This window comes from Protopterus annectens, chromosome 5.part1 (assembly GCF_019279795.1).
Source record: "Protopterus annectens isolate FY-2018-M chromosome 5.part1, PAN1.0, whole genome shotgun sequence".
Taxonomy (NCBI): Eukaryota; Metazoa; Chordata; order Ceratodontiformes; family Protopteridae; genus Protopterus; species Protopterus annectens.
Genome location: NC_056736.1, coordinates 664,640,674 through 664,656,439, shown reverse-complemented (window position 1 = coordinate 664,656,439; position 15,766 = coordinate 664,640,674). Strand labels below are relative to the sequence as shown.

The 15,766-nt window shown below is 42.6% G+C and overlaps 1 protein-coding gene across 1 annotated transcript in view; it reads right to left on the bottom strand.

The window, feature by feature from the left end:
* LOC122803252 (ubiquitin carboxyl-terminal hydrolase 12-like) overlaps nt 1-15,766 on the bottom strand; it is a gene marked incomplete at its 3' end in the record, with an annotated part of 535,227 nt that overhangs the window by 374,332 nt on the left and 145,129 nt on the right. The window contains 1 exon segment of the mRNA XM_044072845.1: nt 9,476-9,552. Coding sequence (XP_043928780.1) covers nt 9,476-9,552 — 77 coding nt within the window.

Below are 15,766 nucleotides of genomic sequence, written 5' to 3'. Positions count from 1 at the left end.
GGCAGATAACTAAGATCTTCCCAACTCAACATGGCAGAAGAATAGTAACTGCCACATCTGTCCAAAAACACTGACTCTCATTTGAAGGAAGAGGGGCCAAGTTCTGGGTTTTTCACATCTACACTGGCCAGAATATTTAACACAGAAATTTGCTTTAAGATGCCAGGTAAGAATAAAATACCAGATGCTGAAGTACCTGCATCCAGATGTTACCATAAAACAAATCCATCCATTCACAACCCTTTTCCCATTTTTTGGAAATGTGTTTGGGGTGTCTTATCAACTGTGACAATCATCTAGACACAGTCTTCACATCGCCAAGTGGCTAGTCCTACAGTGGTTGCTCCTCCATACTAGATAAGCACACACAAGTGAACACACAAACACCTTTCAACAACTGACCTACGACATGTCTTTGGAAAGTTGTAGGGAAAAAAATAAATACAGCACCCTTAATAAGAAAATGAAAGAAGAGACAATCCAAGGGTCTTCTTTCTAACGTAAGCATTGTGATGCTTTACAGTGGAGGAATAATAGACAGCCATTCCTGAACAGATTTCATAAGTCTGACAGCTTCCCTAAAAAAGATGTGCTCAGTAAGAGAGCTTGAAAAATAAAAGAATATAATTCCATTAAATATCTAGTATACGGACCTCTATCCTTACACTGTGAACAAAGTCTTGGACTACTTCCATAAATAAAGTGAAGGGGTAAAGAGTGCTACAAGTTTAAGTGACATCGAATATGATGTTCGCTGAATGCGACAGGGATAGGAATATACACAACTGGTGCAATGTATCAATGTATTGAAATACCACCAAAGAGCTAAGCAACATCACCATATCTAACTACTGATCATGCTCTTTAGCACTTGCATAGTCATCCTCCACAAAAAGCAATGCATATTCTTTCAGTCCAGCACTGAGACCGGTACGACCGAGGCCCTGGGTATGGGGAACCATGTAGGGACCACTACAGTCTTCACCAGTCAATGCTCATCCCTTGGGGGGGGGGGGGGATGAAGTATTCATGTGAAGAAGTAAGTTGGCCTGTTGAGCTTGTCCAATGATGCACTTACCTGATGGAGTAGTTTCCATTAGCATGCCAAAAAGGTGGGGATGGCTGCATCTGAGGTTTCACGTCTGGGAGTGATTGGCAGGCAATAGATCTCAAAGACTCACCCTGCAAACAACTTGTATTGACAGGCAACAGCCATGTATGCAAAACATCAGAGGCGGTACATGGATATAGTGGCTTCAGAAAAAGGCCAGACTCGGAATCCTGGTATGCTACCATCTGTCTATTATGCTCCTGCTGTGACCTTTACATAAACCCCTCAGACTGCCATTGGACATATTTTCCTTCAGGCTCTCAAGAAAAATTTGCTCAAGTTTTAGTACCTTGGGCGTGACTGCTCAATGAAAATTATTTCTCATTTTTGTTGCTTACTACATGTTATAGCAATGTAGGACTGTATTTTAGCATATTATAGTTGCAACAAGATTGAAGTGCACCAGAAAAAAAAGCAAATAGATTAATTTTGCTTTTCTGAATTGCAGCAACCTCGCAATGAGAATAACATAATAAAGATGGTGCAAAAGGCAAAGCCACCCATGACCATCACCTTTACAAAAACATTTTTTTCATTTGAAATGTATTCCCTTACAAGTGCTGGTGATTCAGATTTGGTGTACTTGAGAGAGGGGCTTCATGCAACAAGGGTTAAAGAAATGTGTTCTGTAGCGGCTGGGAGGTAAGGAGACATACCAGATCCTCTTCACAAAGCAGTATCCATCACTTCTAAGGCCTCAGAGTTGTACTTCATCCACTGCACACAGCCCCTTTCAGCAACCTCGACTGACAAAATGTGATTAAAAGTAAACCTGAAATGAACTTGGAGAACAAAGCAATAAAAATATATCTTTTTTTTCAAATCATAGGTTCATATGTGTGTGCTAGGCTAATGACCACCAGGGTCTTTTAAGCCTAGCCACACATCCCAAATCTCTTGAGAAGTTCGGGTAAGCTGGAGCTTGGGCGATGAAACACTTACAATTAGAGTGGGAGAAGAAAGTACAGTTGTGTACTTACCATAAATGTAGAGGTTCGAGTGTATTCACTGTTGCAGTCACTACAATTGGGTTATCCTGCTGGCAGGCTACCCGCAGTCGGCCTGAATTCCAAAGTCTAGGTCCGGCGTTGGTTGCTGTCACCTCCTCCCTGACGTCAGTGCGCCAGGGGTATAAAAGATGCAGCCGATGCCATTTTCTTCAGTTTTTCTTGGCTCAGATGTCAGGTGCCCCCAAAAGGGTAGGCTAAAAATATGTCAATAAAACATGCATGCACCAAGGTAAATTTTTCCTTCATCTACAAGCAAATACACCACATAGGTTGTATAGAACAGAGAAGTACAGATAAGTTCCAGCAAAGATAAGGGGGATGGTGGGAGAGTAAGCTGGAATGCAACAGTGAATACACTCGAACATCTACATTTATGGTAAGTACACAACTGTACTATGTTCATCGTGTTTCACTGTTGCAGTCATTACAATTGGGTTGAATCCCAAAGCTAAGGTTGGGGGGCTGGAGCTAAATAGGAGTAGAAGCTGCTATGAGGCCCTGCAGAAATGCAGTGGCAAAGCCTGCCCTGGATTTAGAGTAGAGTGGTAAGTGATAGTGCTTTGTAAAAGTGTGCACTAAACTCCAGGTTGCAGTCTCTAAAATGTCTTTGGTTGGTACTCCTCTGAGCAAGGCTGCTGAAGTGGCTGCTGCTCTGGTTGCATGTGGCCTTATGCCCTTAGGCACTGATTTGCCATGTTGTGAATAGCAGAAACGAATGCAGTTGCCTATCCACTTTGAAATAGTCTGCTTTGAGATAGCCTTTCCATGTGGTCCTGCAGCATATGCCACTAGTAATTGCTCAGTCTGTCTGAAAGCTTTGGTTCTGTCCAAGTAGAAGCGCAGCTGTCTGTGTATGTCCAAAGAATGCAGAAGTCTCTCACCCTTATTCTGTGGATTTGGGTAAAAGGTAGGCAAATGAATAGTTTGGTTAAGGGCCACACTGGACACTACCTTAGGCATAAATGTTGGGTTTGTCCTCAAAGAAACCCTATCTGGATGGAAAATGATAAAGGGTTCCACAGCCATGAGTGCCTGTAGCTCTGAGACTCGTCTTGCAGAGGTTATTGCTAGGAGCAGAGCTGTTTTCCATGATAAAAATGTTATATCAGCTGTAGCGGCTGGCTCAAAAGGAGGCAGGGTAAGTTTTTCTAAGATATAATTGAGGTCCCATGCAGGTATTGGTGATCTCCTTGGAGGCCTTAAGTTTTTGGCTCCTCTGAGGTACTGCCTTAATAAAGGATGAGAAAAAATAGGTGGCTCTGTATTGTAATGAGCTGAAATGGCAGAGGCATGAATCTTAATTGATGAAAAGGATAGGCCTTTGTCCAGAATCTCAGTTAAATACTGCAAAATCTGAGGAATATTTGGTACAGTCGTGTCAATCCCTTGTACCTGGTTCCAAGCACAGAATCTCTTCCATTTTTCAGCATAAGATTTTCTGGTACTCCGCTTTTGGAGGTAGAAGTACCCCCTTGTTTAGACCTGTATGAACCTTGGGGCTGGGATCTGCCTCTAGGGCGTCTGTATCTGCCTCTTTGTTGCCTGTCTGACACTGGAAAGGACCAATTCTTTGTAGGCCAGTGCCTGCTAAATCTTGGAGGCTGTACCTGTAAGAAATCCTTGACTGTTTGCATAGATTTAGCTTTGTCCTCCATTTTCTTTAACACCAAACAAGGTATCATGCTGTAATGGAGCATCTAATAATTTTGCTTTAACATGATCAGGCAAATTCTGTTCCTTTAGCCAAGCATGCCTCCTAATGACAGAACCCGTAACAGCGGCCCTGCAGGAGGCCTCCAGAGAATCAAAACCACATTGCAAAGTATGCTTTCCCACTTGTTCAGCTGCATGCAATAAATCCTACATTTCTTTGTTTTCTGCACATTCAGAATTTATCAACTTTTTCTGTTTAAGCAGTGACATAATATACTGCTGATATTTAAGCATAGGAAACTGACAATTTAAAGCCCTTATAGCCAAGGTAGCAGAAGTGTAAATCTTTTTTCCCCATCTGTTCAGTGCCCTAGAATCCCCTTCAGAGGGGGTAGGGTTTTTTGCAGTGGAAGCCTTGACCCCTTTGGGACCCTGAGAGATAGTTTCTGGGTCAGCAGCATGGTTCTTAAAAATAAATTTATGTGAATCAGGAACCCTGTAGTATCTGTCTGGCTTAACAGGAGCTGGAGGTAAAGAGTCAGGAGTCAGACTGGACTCTGAAAATACATCATCTACAATGTCTAACACAGGTGGAATAGCAAGGGGCCTGTGCTGAGGTAGTAAAATGAAATCTCTGAGCCTTTTCTTAGATTCTGAATAATTTTGGCTCTCCCAGTGGAAATGCTCCCTTCGTGGTATGCAGAGTTTCCCCAAAAGAATAATCTTCAGGAGGAGAGGCTGAAGGAATAGATTCTTCAGCATCAGAATCCTCATAGGGAGGAAGAGAGTATTCCTGATCAGAAGAGGAATCAGAAGAAATGGAAACCTGATCTGAAGATTCATATTCTGTCTCTTGCCTAGGCCTCTTATCAGGAGGGGGATGGGAACCCCCTGATCAAAGTAATTAGGTCTTCGGCCATTTTCAGCATCTGTTTTTTTGGGCATGGAGGCCTGTCCATGGGGCTGTTGTACTTGTTTCTTTGTCTTTAGAGGTGCTTTAGTCTTTGCATTTGAAGCTGAAGTCGATTTAACATATAACTGTGTAGGCCTGAAAACATCATCAGAAGCCGATGCCTGCTCAGCGGCTCCGGACCCATCTGAGGGAATAGTTTCCAAGGTTCCAATACCTTGAGTTTCCAGCGACCTAGTCGGCTCCACGTGGGAGTCGGAAGCAGCCTGCGGCTCTAAAGTAGCAGGCATCAGGGGCTGCGAAAGCGCCTCACTGAGGACCGGTGTACCGGCGACTGGCTTAGAAGAAGCCTCGTCGTCAGTTTTGGACCTCGGATGCCTGTCCTTTTTTTTTTCTTTGTGTTTCTTTTGTATTGCGGTAGTCAGATGGCTATCCGACGACATTGTGTAATTAAATCTTCTGCCAAAATAGAGAAATGCAAAATCGTACCGACGCTTAATAGTGCGTTGGTTAAATCTAGCACAAAACTGACAATTAGCAACGTCGTGATCAGGGCCTAGGCAAGGAATACAGCAAGAATGGAAGTCCTTATGAGGTATTTGCTTCCCATAAGAAATACAACTATTAACTTTTTCTGACATCGGTCTGGAGCAAGAAAAAAGTTTCCCCAATGGGGTACTTAGCTTTTAATGAAGACTTCGGATCTGAAATTCGAGCACGAAAATCTCAGGAATCGGCCGACCAGCACTTGTGAACTGCTTTTGCTTCGGGCACCGTGCGGCAAGAAAGACTGAAGAAAATGGCGTCTGATGCATCTTTCATACCCCTGGCGCACTGACGTCAGGGAAGAGGCGACAGCAACCGACGCCGGACCTAGACTTTGGAATTCAGACCGACTGCGGGTAGCCTGCCAGCAGGATAACCCAATTGTAATGACTGCAACAGTGAAACACGATGAACATTCATTTACAGGCTGCCTGTGTCCATTAGAAATATAGGTGCCAAACCAGGGATGAATTTCCACTTCCTCGTCCAACTGTCCAAGTTACACCTGAATTCAGTTATGGAGGAGCTCTGCTTCACACGGTTGGGGAGCCTGCTCCAGGGAAGGAGTAGTCTCTGGGAGGGTTCCTATCACGTAATCGAGCTTTTACAAATTCGAACTACATATAGTTGAGACCATAAATTCGAATTTGTAAATGTTCGAGCGTTTGAATGGAAATCTTCATAAGCGGAGGTTTCCATTTTTTTCAATGGGATGCGATCTCGGAGTTGGTATATTTAAGTAGCAGGGGTGTGGGGGTGCAGGGGGGCTTGCCCCTCCCTGCTTACAATTTACTTTGTCAGGTTTTTTTTCTGTAGTCGAAGTTTTGTAACTTCGAACATAATGATTCAACCATTAGGTGTTCGGAGTTCTGGAACTTCCACTATGTGATACAGACCCTCTCTGGGATACATACCTGTCTCGCTAGCAGGTCCTACTTGCATCACATGAAAGGTTTAAGTCTTTAGAATTGGTAATTCTGGTGTTGTTTGTTCTGTGGATAGGCAGGAGGTTCAGGATTAGGTCGGACAAACCCTTGTATGTCGGACAATCCCTTGTATGCCAGACAGGGATCTCCCCTAAACAGCCTGTAGGAGACCAAATACAGGGATAGGTCTTTGAAGTGGTCTGCATACAGCCATATTACTTGTACTATGGATTCTTTTAGTGAGGAACCTCTGTGGACATTCCATTTGTTGGGTGTGCCTAGTTAGGTACATACCAAAGGGAGCACTGTACTCAGTGACAGGCCTGATGAATGCTGAATCCAGTGGAAGAATGATCTCCTTGGACCTAGATGCCACAACTTTGTTTTTAAGATGCATAAGAATAATTTCCTCACTACTGTAGTCATGTGATGATTAAGGGCTAGAATACTGTGTGTGCTCCAAAGTCTCTGACTACTGGGTCAACTCTTGGGGGCATGTTGTCAATATGATAGTTACTGAGGTGGATAACTTCTCAAAGGATGCTAGTTTACATTTACTGGCATTTACTTTTACTGACACCACTTATTTGTCTGTGCCAGCCCTTCCTGGAGAGCATTAGCATCGGTGGTGGATTCTATGTCTGCTCCTAATTTATAATCATCTGTAAATTTGGTCAGTCAAAGGCCCTTTATGTTGGTCTTGACTTCAAATAAGTAGATGTCAAAAAGGAGTGGTCACAGGACCAAGTCCTGAGGGTCTCTGGTTGGTGATCTGTCTCTCTGTAGAAGAGGACTTCCCAATTCTAACTTCCTGGGTCTTGTCTGTGAGACAGCTGGCTATCCACCGGCAACCTAAGGGTTTATACCTAACTTACTCAGTTTGTCAACAAAGCCCAAATGGGGTATTATGTCAAATGCCTTGGCCAGATCAAAACAGCAGTGTGAACTGTTCTGCCCTCATCCATTGCTTTACTGACCTTCTCAAAGAAGTCCACCAAGTGTAATAGGCATGACCTATTCTTGACGAAAGCAAAGTGGGTTGGGTCCAGTGTCTGTAGGTTTCTAATGTCATTATTGATCATTTACATAATTCTTTCCATGACTTTGCATACAAGACTAGTGAGGCTTATGGGTCTGAAGTTTTCAGGGTCTGTAGATGGCCCAACCTTTGTGCAGTGGGATGACTGTCGCTGTTCTCCATTCATGAGGCATGAGGTCTGTTTGGAAGCTATGTTTAAACAGTGATTCCAGAGGGCTTGATACGTTATGTTTCATGCTATTTAAAATGCAGCATGGGATATTGCCAGGGTCCACTGATGCACTGGTCTTGGCCTAACAGAAAGAGAGAGATAAAGAGTGAGCATAGACTATTCCCTAGTCAAAATAGGGTGTGTATTTTCTGAGGGGAGGATGGGGTAAAGTTAGAGCTGAATTAGTCAGTCAGTAGGTTTGCTATACCTTCCGGCTCAGTACTGGTGGCTCCATAAACAATGAGCTCTGCGCAAAACTGTGTATTACCTTTGCGGGTGTGGACATAGCTAAAAAATGCATTACCGTTGTCCTTGGCCAGGGAGGACAAATTTACCTCATATTTGGCTAGACTTTATTTGCCCTTTGATTTATTCAGTTTGATGAGCATGGTTTCATCCTGCTGGATAATACATCCCCTAATTTTTGCCATGATTTTCTTCCTTTTGTTACACAGTCTACTGATGTGCTTCCATCAGGGTGGCGTGTTTTTTTTTTTTATTTAATTCTGTACTTATACTTGCTGTGTACAGCCGCCTCTATGCAGTGACTAACATGCTTGTATAGAGTTTCTGTGAACAATTCCACATATGCTGCAGTGCTCTCACAGTTTGGGGGAGAGTGGGTTTTACATCTTGCCAAAGAATCACTTCACAGTAGGAAGCTAGCCTTAGAACAGTTCCTGAACATTAGGTTAGCTGGGGTTCTGAGCTTTAATTTTACTTCAAAGGAGTCCATTTCGTGGTCTGACCTTACTAGACAGAACATTACACTAAGGGATGTGCAGCACTCTTCCATATTGGTGAGGATCAGATCAAGTATGTCCATGCCCCTAGTCAGCATATTGACAATTTGGTCCAAGGAGTTTGTTTTTACAAAATCCAGGAATATCTGTGCCTGCATATTCAGTGTCATGTACGATTCCCAGTTAATAGTGGGGTAATTAAAGTCCCCAATGAATATAGTTACTGGACTAGATGGTGTTTCTAGTAAGCTGAAATACATATTATGGGTTTCCTGAGGTCATGGGGTGGGGTGGGGGGGATATAGCTTGCCATGAAGTGATATAGGATTTTGCATATGGCGATTTGAAAACAGAAAAGCTCAAGTGCATTGTCCTGTTTGGCCAGCCTTGAAATATTTATTTTTGATGTAAACTGAGACACTTCCATCTTTAGTCCCTGTCTGCGTAGTAGCTGGTATAAATGTGTGGAAGCATTATAGCCTTGCACTGCCAGGGTGGTCTCCGCTGCTTTAAACCATGTCTTGGTGACTAAAGAGATGTCAGCAATCCCTAGGTATGGATCACTTGACTGAAGTTTCTTGATTAGACTCCTGTCATTGAGCAGTGACACCTTTAGATTTTCTTGGTGTTGTTTTGCTATGTTGGAAATAATTTCAGTTTGGCATTGCCTAAAAAAGGCACTGTGGGAGAGGATAATGTTTTAGTTAATGCTCGAAAGCCTAAAGGGAAGAGATGCAGACCATCCCTGGCAAAGTAGTTTTGTCTGGTGACCACCTCCTTACTTGCTAAAAAAAATACTGCACCTCCTTATAATGACACCAAAGACTAAGCCAATTATAAAGGTCAGTCATCTTCCATTTGTATTGTGGCATCATCCTTTGAGAAGGTAGAATGTTGCGCAATGCTAGGGCCATATCAGCCTGGAACACACAATCTGATGTCTCTACATATAGTCTAGGGAGGTATGCCTCAGGTCATTTACACACATGTGCTATGATTGAGTCATACTGACATTTGTGGTCCAATTACCAGAGTATGTGTGTAATATGGTGGATTCTTACCCCTGATGAGCAACTGACCGTGACTTTCTCCTTACATAGCCTTGTGAGAGGAAGATCAGAGGGTCTCGCAATGAAGTCTCAAATGACCAAAAAGTTGGGTTGAGTGACAGTCTGCCTCATGGACAAAAGAGTAGAATAAATAAGAAAGCAATAAACACTTTAATTTGTGAGAAGAATGCCTATTAAACAAGTGACTGCGTTATATTGCACGTAATGCACCTGCAAGCAGTAGGGTATATTTATCAATATATTTCACCTGCCTTACCTTAAACAATGAGTAATGGATGTGTTTTGCTCCACATCGACGGAAAGATCTAAAAAATCTTCATCTTTACTACTTATCTGTAGAAAGAAAAATCACACATTAGCTAAAGACAACACTAACAAGTCAGTTGTTGTTCTCAAATATATGTTAAGTGGGTACTACATACTGGACCAATGAACTATACGGTAACCCTGTGAGAAATTCCAAGACACGAAAACAAGCTGTTAAAGTATACAGTTACGCAAACAGTAAACTATTGCATGCTGTTGGCTGCTCAGCATTATAGCATAAAACAATTACGACTATATCTTTTTAACTACAGACTATTTAGAAGTGCCAGTCCAGAATAAACAAGTCAGCCACTAATATGTCCAGTGGGATCTACTTTCAATTTTTGAATTACCGAAAAAACGAACTTCATATTACTGAAACAGAAAAGCCAAACAGTCAAAACAACAAAAATGCATAAGATCGCATCTTATGACACTGAACTATCATTATATTTTTGTCTGCAGATCATGATGTAGTCCAGATCGTTAAGTCTACCCTCTCCTTCAGTTTAATGCAATCTCGGAGTTGTTATATATATTTTGCAGGGGGTACTCCTCCCATATAGGGGGTGCAGGGGGGTTGCCTCCCTGTATAAACATTGAAAACAATTCTTATAAATGTCAAACATTAGTTTAAAATTATTTAACTTCTACTTTGGTTTGAATGGTGTTACTTGTAATGTGGCGGTTTTACTTTAATACTTTCTGCTGCGTACATCCAAGAAGTGGATACCAATTTGCGTATTACACTCACAGCAGCATTGGCATTGCTTATAAGCAAACTATATCAACAAAGTAAAGTGCAGTTTTCTTTGAGATGTGTACAAAAGTTTTTTCGGACACAGTTTTAACAAAAAAATGGAAAGATAATTGGCAATGTATGGCTGTAACGGCAGTTATAATAAAACTTTTGAAGTAGTAACTTGTAAATTAAAATACTGATATAGTTTTATTTGTTTGAATGAAAGTGTGGTTTAAGGTGATTTATGTGGAATACTTTAAATATTGTTTGGTTTATGATTTTTTAGATATCTGGGAGAGATGTTTAAATATCTGTTTTCACAGAAGTGTATAGGGTGTCAGATGTATTCAGTGAGGTCTGCAGGATTTTTTTTGGTGTTAAGGAATTTGATATTTTACAATTTGAATGATTTGCCCTTTCAGCTTTTTCGTCTCGGTAATGTAAAGTTCAATATTTCAGTAATTCGAAAATTGAAAGTAGATCCAGCTATTGGCAACAATTCACTACTTTTGGTTCTAACAAGCAGAGATGAAAGCAAAGGTTAACAAGTACAGTGAATGGGTTTTTATATGGGTATACATACTTGCTTTCCTTTAATGCCCTCTTTTAATTTGGATTTAAACAAGTTTTAGGTTAAACATATGAGCATATGTGTTCCAGAATTTAGAAGCTTACAAAACTAGATAAAGTCTAATTATCCTTTTGATGTCTTGGGTAAGACTTTAGTTAAGCTAGTCAGCTGGATTTCCAGGTAAGCCTACCTAGACATAAATGAATCTTTTCAGAGATAACCCAAGTGCATTGCTTAAGAGAGTTGCCCAGTTAGACTGCAAGTAGAAACGCAAGGAAAACAAACCTAAAAACAATTAGATGAAGACTCTTAGGAAGATTCAGCCCTCTATGTGTGACCGAGTGACTGAACCTACAGTTAGCAAACAAAATAATTAAATAAAACTGAAGACCTGACCAGAGGTTCTGAATTTCCTGGCTAACTGATACTTCACAAGTAAATCAGCTTTGTGACTAATAAGGGTTGCATTACAACTTGTAGATATTCCTACATTGTAGACAAGGAATCTACAGCTGAGAGACGGATGAGGGACAAGAATAATGACACCGTGAAAATTATAAATTCAGAACTACTTGCCAATCTCATAAGCATTTGCAAGGCAACAATAATTGTGTCCTGTCACTTTCAGTGAAGTAAAAAAAAACTGCATGGGTACAGAAAAATACAGTAATCAGGTTTGCCTTCAAGTAACTTAACCTTTGTTGTAGGGGCCTTCTCTACCAGGATGCTACACTGTTCTGTTCTAGGGATTGGTTTCTGTTCCCTATACATAAAAAGAAGTTTAACAACATCAGATAAAGAAGTTATATTCTTATCATAACATTTCATATGTGTTGTTCTTCATTCATTCATGACTGATGAGTATTGGTTCCTTCCTCAGAACCGACTCTGCCATTATAACAAGCTCACGCCAGCCAAAAAACTCTCGAGCTAAACTTACCCATAGTGCCCCTCTCTTTATCACCTCAGATCGAGTGTGTCCATAAGAAAGGAAAGCAGAGGCTTTGTCTCAGCAAATTCCCTATCATGAAGCTAGGGCAAAATCCAAACCTCCAGGAGTCTTTTGGAGGGGATAGGAGGGTGGGATGTCATGAATGATCGAAGATCAACAACACAGATGGAACCTTATGGTAAGAATATAATTTCTTTATCTGATGTTGTTAATCTTCATTCATTCATGACGGATGGGACAGAGTCCCTATATACTTTATGTGCTGGGAGGCCCTGTGGAAGGATATTCCTGAGCACCATTGAGCCAAAGGATGCTCTCCCCCTGGAGACCACGTCCAATTTGTAATGAGTGGTTAAGTGTATGAGGAGTAGCCCATGTGGCTGCTGCACAAATGTCATCCATGGAAGCTCTTGAATGGAAGAAAACAGATTTCACAACTGATCTGTTTGCATGCGCTTTGACCTTAGTTGGTAGAAGGACTTTGTTTTGCTGGTAGGCAAAGGAAATACAATCTCTCAGCCATTTAGCTAAAGTTACTTTAGAAACGGGTTTTCCCAGTTTTGGTCCTGAGAAGGTTAAGAATAATTTGTCAGATTTTCGTAGTGATTTAGTCTTGTTCAAGTACAAACATAATTGTATATGCACATCTAGCAAATGCAGACAATATTCTCTTTTATTAGAAAAATTGAGGAAGAAGACTGGCAGGTCAACTGATTGATTAATAGTCAAATCCAAAATAACCGAGTACAAAAACGGAGTTGGTCCGAACTGATACTCTTGTCTTTATGGAAAAACATGCAAGGGTGTTTTATGCACCAAGCTTGTAGTTCAGATATTCACTTTGCTGAGGTAATTGCTACCAAGAATAGAGTTTTCCAGGATAAAAACTTCATATTGCAAACGGCAACAGGCTCAAAGGGAGGATAAGTCAAGGATTGTAGAACTAGTGTCAAATTCCAAGGTTCGACTGGTTCCTTGAAGGGTGGTCTAATATGTGAGATGCCTTTCAAAAAGGTCTTACAAAGACAGTGAGATATCAAACAGGAGTCCTGGAAGCCATTGTGGAAGTTTGAGATAGCCGCCAGATGTATTCGAATAGTGGAAGCTACCCCGAATGGAGGAGATTCGATAAGTAGTCCAGTACAGAACTAACCGAAGCCGAAAAGGGGTCTAGTCTTTTCGTTCAAACTATGAATCTTTTCCATTTGCTGAGATAAAGTTTCCTGGTGGATGGTTTATGGGAAGTCAGAAGAATTTTTCATACAGGGGAGGATAGATTATTCTGCCTGGCAGTTACTGGAAGTAGAGAAACCAAACTGTCAGCTTGAGACATAATATGTTTGGATGGATCAACCCTTGCGGGTGCAATAGCAATTCCAGAGTTGGAGGCAGAATCCACGGTTGGTGGGCAAGGTGAGGGCAAAGGAAGGAAAACCAAACTTGTCGGGGGCCAACAGGATGCAATGAGGATTACTCTGCTTCTCAAGCGAAGAGCTTTCTTTAGGAATTGTAGAATCAGAGGAAGAAGAGGAAAACCATAAAGAAGTCCTGTTGGCCAATTGTGTACTAGAGGGTCCCTCGGGGACTCCCCCCTGAGGGGGGATTAGGGCAAAGTAGCTGCTGCATTTGTGATTTGTGGGGGATGAGAATAAATCATAGCAAGGCTGGCCCCAACGGCTGAAGAGCTTCGCTGCCATGACAGGATTGAGCGACCACTCGTGAGGCAGGAGAATGCATCTGCTCAGTTTGTCTGCAATCATTTTGGAAACCCCAGGAATGTGCATTGCTATCAGAAAGCAGTTGGAAGATATCACCCATTGCCAAACTCTCATGGCTTCTCGAAACAATGGGTAGGATTTGGTTCCCCCAGTTTGTTGATATACCAGACTATGGGACATGTCCGACTGGATAGGAACTGTCCCTGACGGGAGGACAGATTGGAATGCTTGCAATGCTAGAAGCACTGTCCTCAGTTCTAGAACACTGATATGCAGGCTGAACTCCAGGGGGGACCAAGTACCTTGGACTGTCTTTCCGTGGAAATGCCCCCTCCCACTCCATCAGTGGTGCACCCATGGTCACTACGGCCTTGGACTGAGAGGGTTAGAAGGGACAACCCCAGAGGTACTTTTCTGGCTTCATCCACCAATTTAAGTCTTGTTTGCATTGATTTGCTATGCGGATCAGAAAGGACATAGGATGAGTTAAAGGGGACCACTGTAATGGTAGGAGCCATTGTAGGAGTCTCATGTGTAGTCTTGCTGCTAGAGGAACTACAGTAATCAATGCTGTCATTGATCCTAGAATTTGAAGGACTGCATGAGCTGAGACCTTGTCCTGAGAGAGTATCACCCGGAGTTGAGACCTTAGTCTTTGGAGTCTGTGAAGTGGGGGGGTGACTAGGCAAGAACGAGTGTCAAACGTTGCTCCTATGAATTCTAGATTTTGAGTAGGTATCAATTTGGACTTTCCTTCGTTTACTGAGATCCCTAAGGATCCTGCTAGCTTTTTGGTATAATGTAAGGCTAGAAGTAGCAGGCGCTTGGTAGGGGCTGTAAGGAGTCAATCGTCTAAATATGGAAACACACAGAATCCTTTCAGTCTCAAATGAGCTGTTACCACTGCCATGCATTTGGTGAACACTCTGGGGGCTGTACAGAGACCAAAGGTCTGCGTTCGGAATTGGTAGTGACTGGCTCCCAGCCAGAAGAGGAGGAATCTCCTGGAGGGTTTGTCCATTTTTATGTGATAATACGCATCCTGGAGATCCATCGAGCACATCCAATCATCTTTCTCCAGGAACGGGGGGATAGACTGAACCGTGACCATCCAGAATTTTGTCTGACAAACTTGTTTAGGATGCTGAGGTCCAAAATTGGCCTCCAGTCCCCTGTCTTTTTTGGCACTAAAAAGAACCTTGAGTAAAATCCGGATTCTATCTGGTCTGGTGGGACTGTTTGGATGACTCGTTTTAGAAGCAGCTTTTGAATTTCCTGAGCTGCTGCATCCCGTTGACTTGGTGGAATGTCAGGAATTTGCCTTTGCGGCTTCAGGAAAAGATCGAAAGGGATGTGATAACCTCTGGTAATTATCATCTGCACCCAAGAATCTGTCATTATGGATTGCCAGGCAAGGTGGTGCAGAGAAAACTGTCCCCAGACTACTTCCAGAGGTAGGCAATCGAGCCGCTCTTCAGGAGCGCTGACAGGGCTTGTCCAGAGAAAGAATGTCTAGATGCCTGATTACGCAGACCCCTCTACCTCAGTAGGGGCATCTTCCTGACACGTTCCCCCTTCTACCCCAGGGGGAAAACTCACCGTGCGTCAGGGAAAGGTCCCTGGGATTTCCTGTACCACATCTTTCCACTCCTCAGATTCCCAGAGTAGGATCATTGGGGAGTGGAAAAACACATGCCCACAGCAGACAGGGTCTACCTGTCCTTTTCACACCTGGCTAATGTGTCTTTTACATTTTGGACAAAGTGAGAAAGCGCCAATGGCAGCGTTTACAAAGGAAGACTTAAAAGGGTCTGCAAAGTCACATAAGTGCATCCAGGCAGGACATCTCATGACAACGCCTGCACCAGCTGCTCTAGCCGCCCCTTTAGTAGTATGAGAAATCAACTGCATGGATGAATTAGATATGGATTCCAGGGTGGCAAGCTGTGAGGCAACTTTGTTACGTACTTCATCAGATACTGCTCCTGCTAGGGTTTCTAAGAGTTCCACAATCAGGTCTCTCTACAGACGGATACAGTATGCCAAGTAATTCAAGGACCGAATGGCAAAGGTCGATGAAGCATACACCCACTTCCCTAGTCTGTCCATCGCTGAGACTCCCTGTTTGGAGGATGGACAGCAGAACTCTCCTTGGCGAGTTCCTTCCTAGTAGCCACCGCCACCACCACAGCATCTACTGCCAAGCCTTTGGACCAATGAGGGTGATCCTCTGGACGGGAAAGAATTTTGTCCGGTCT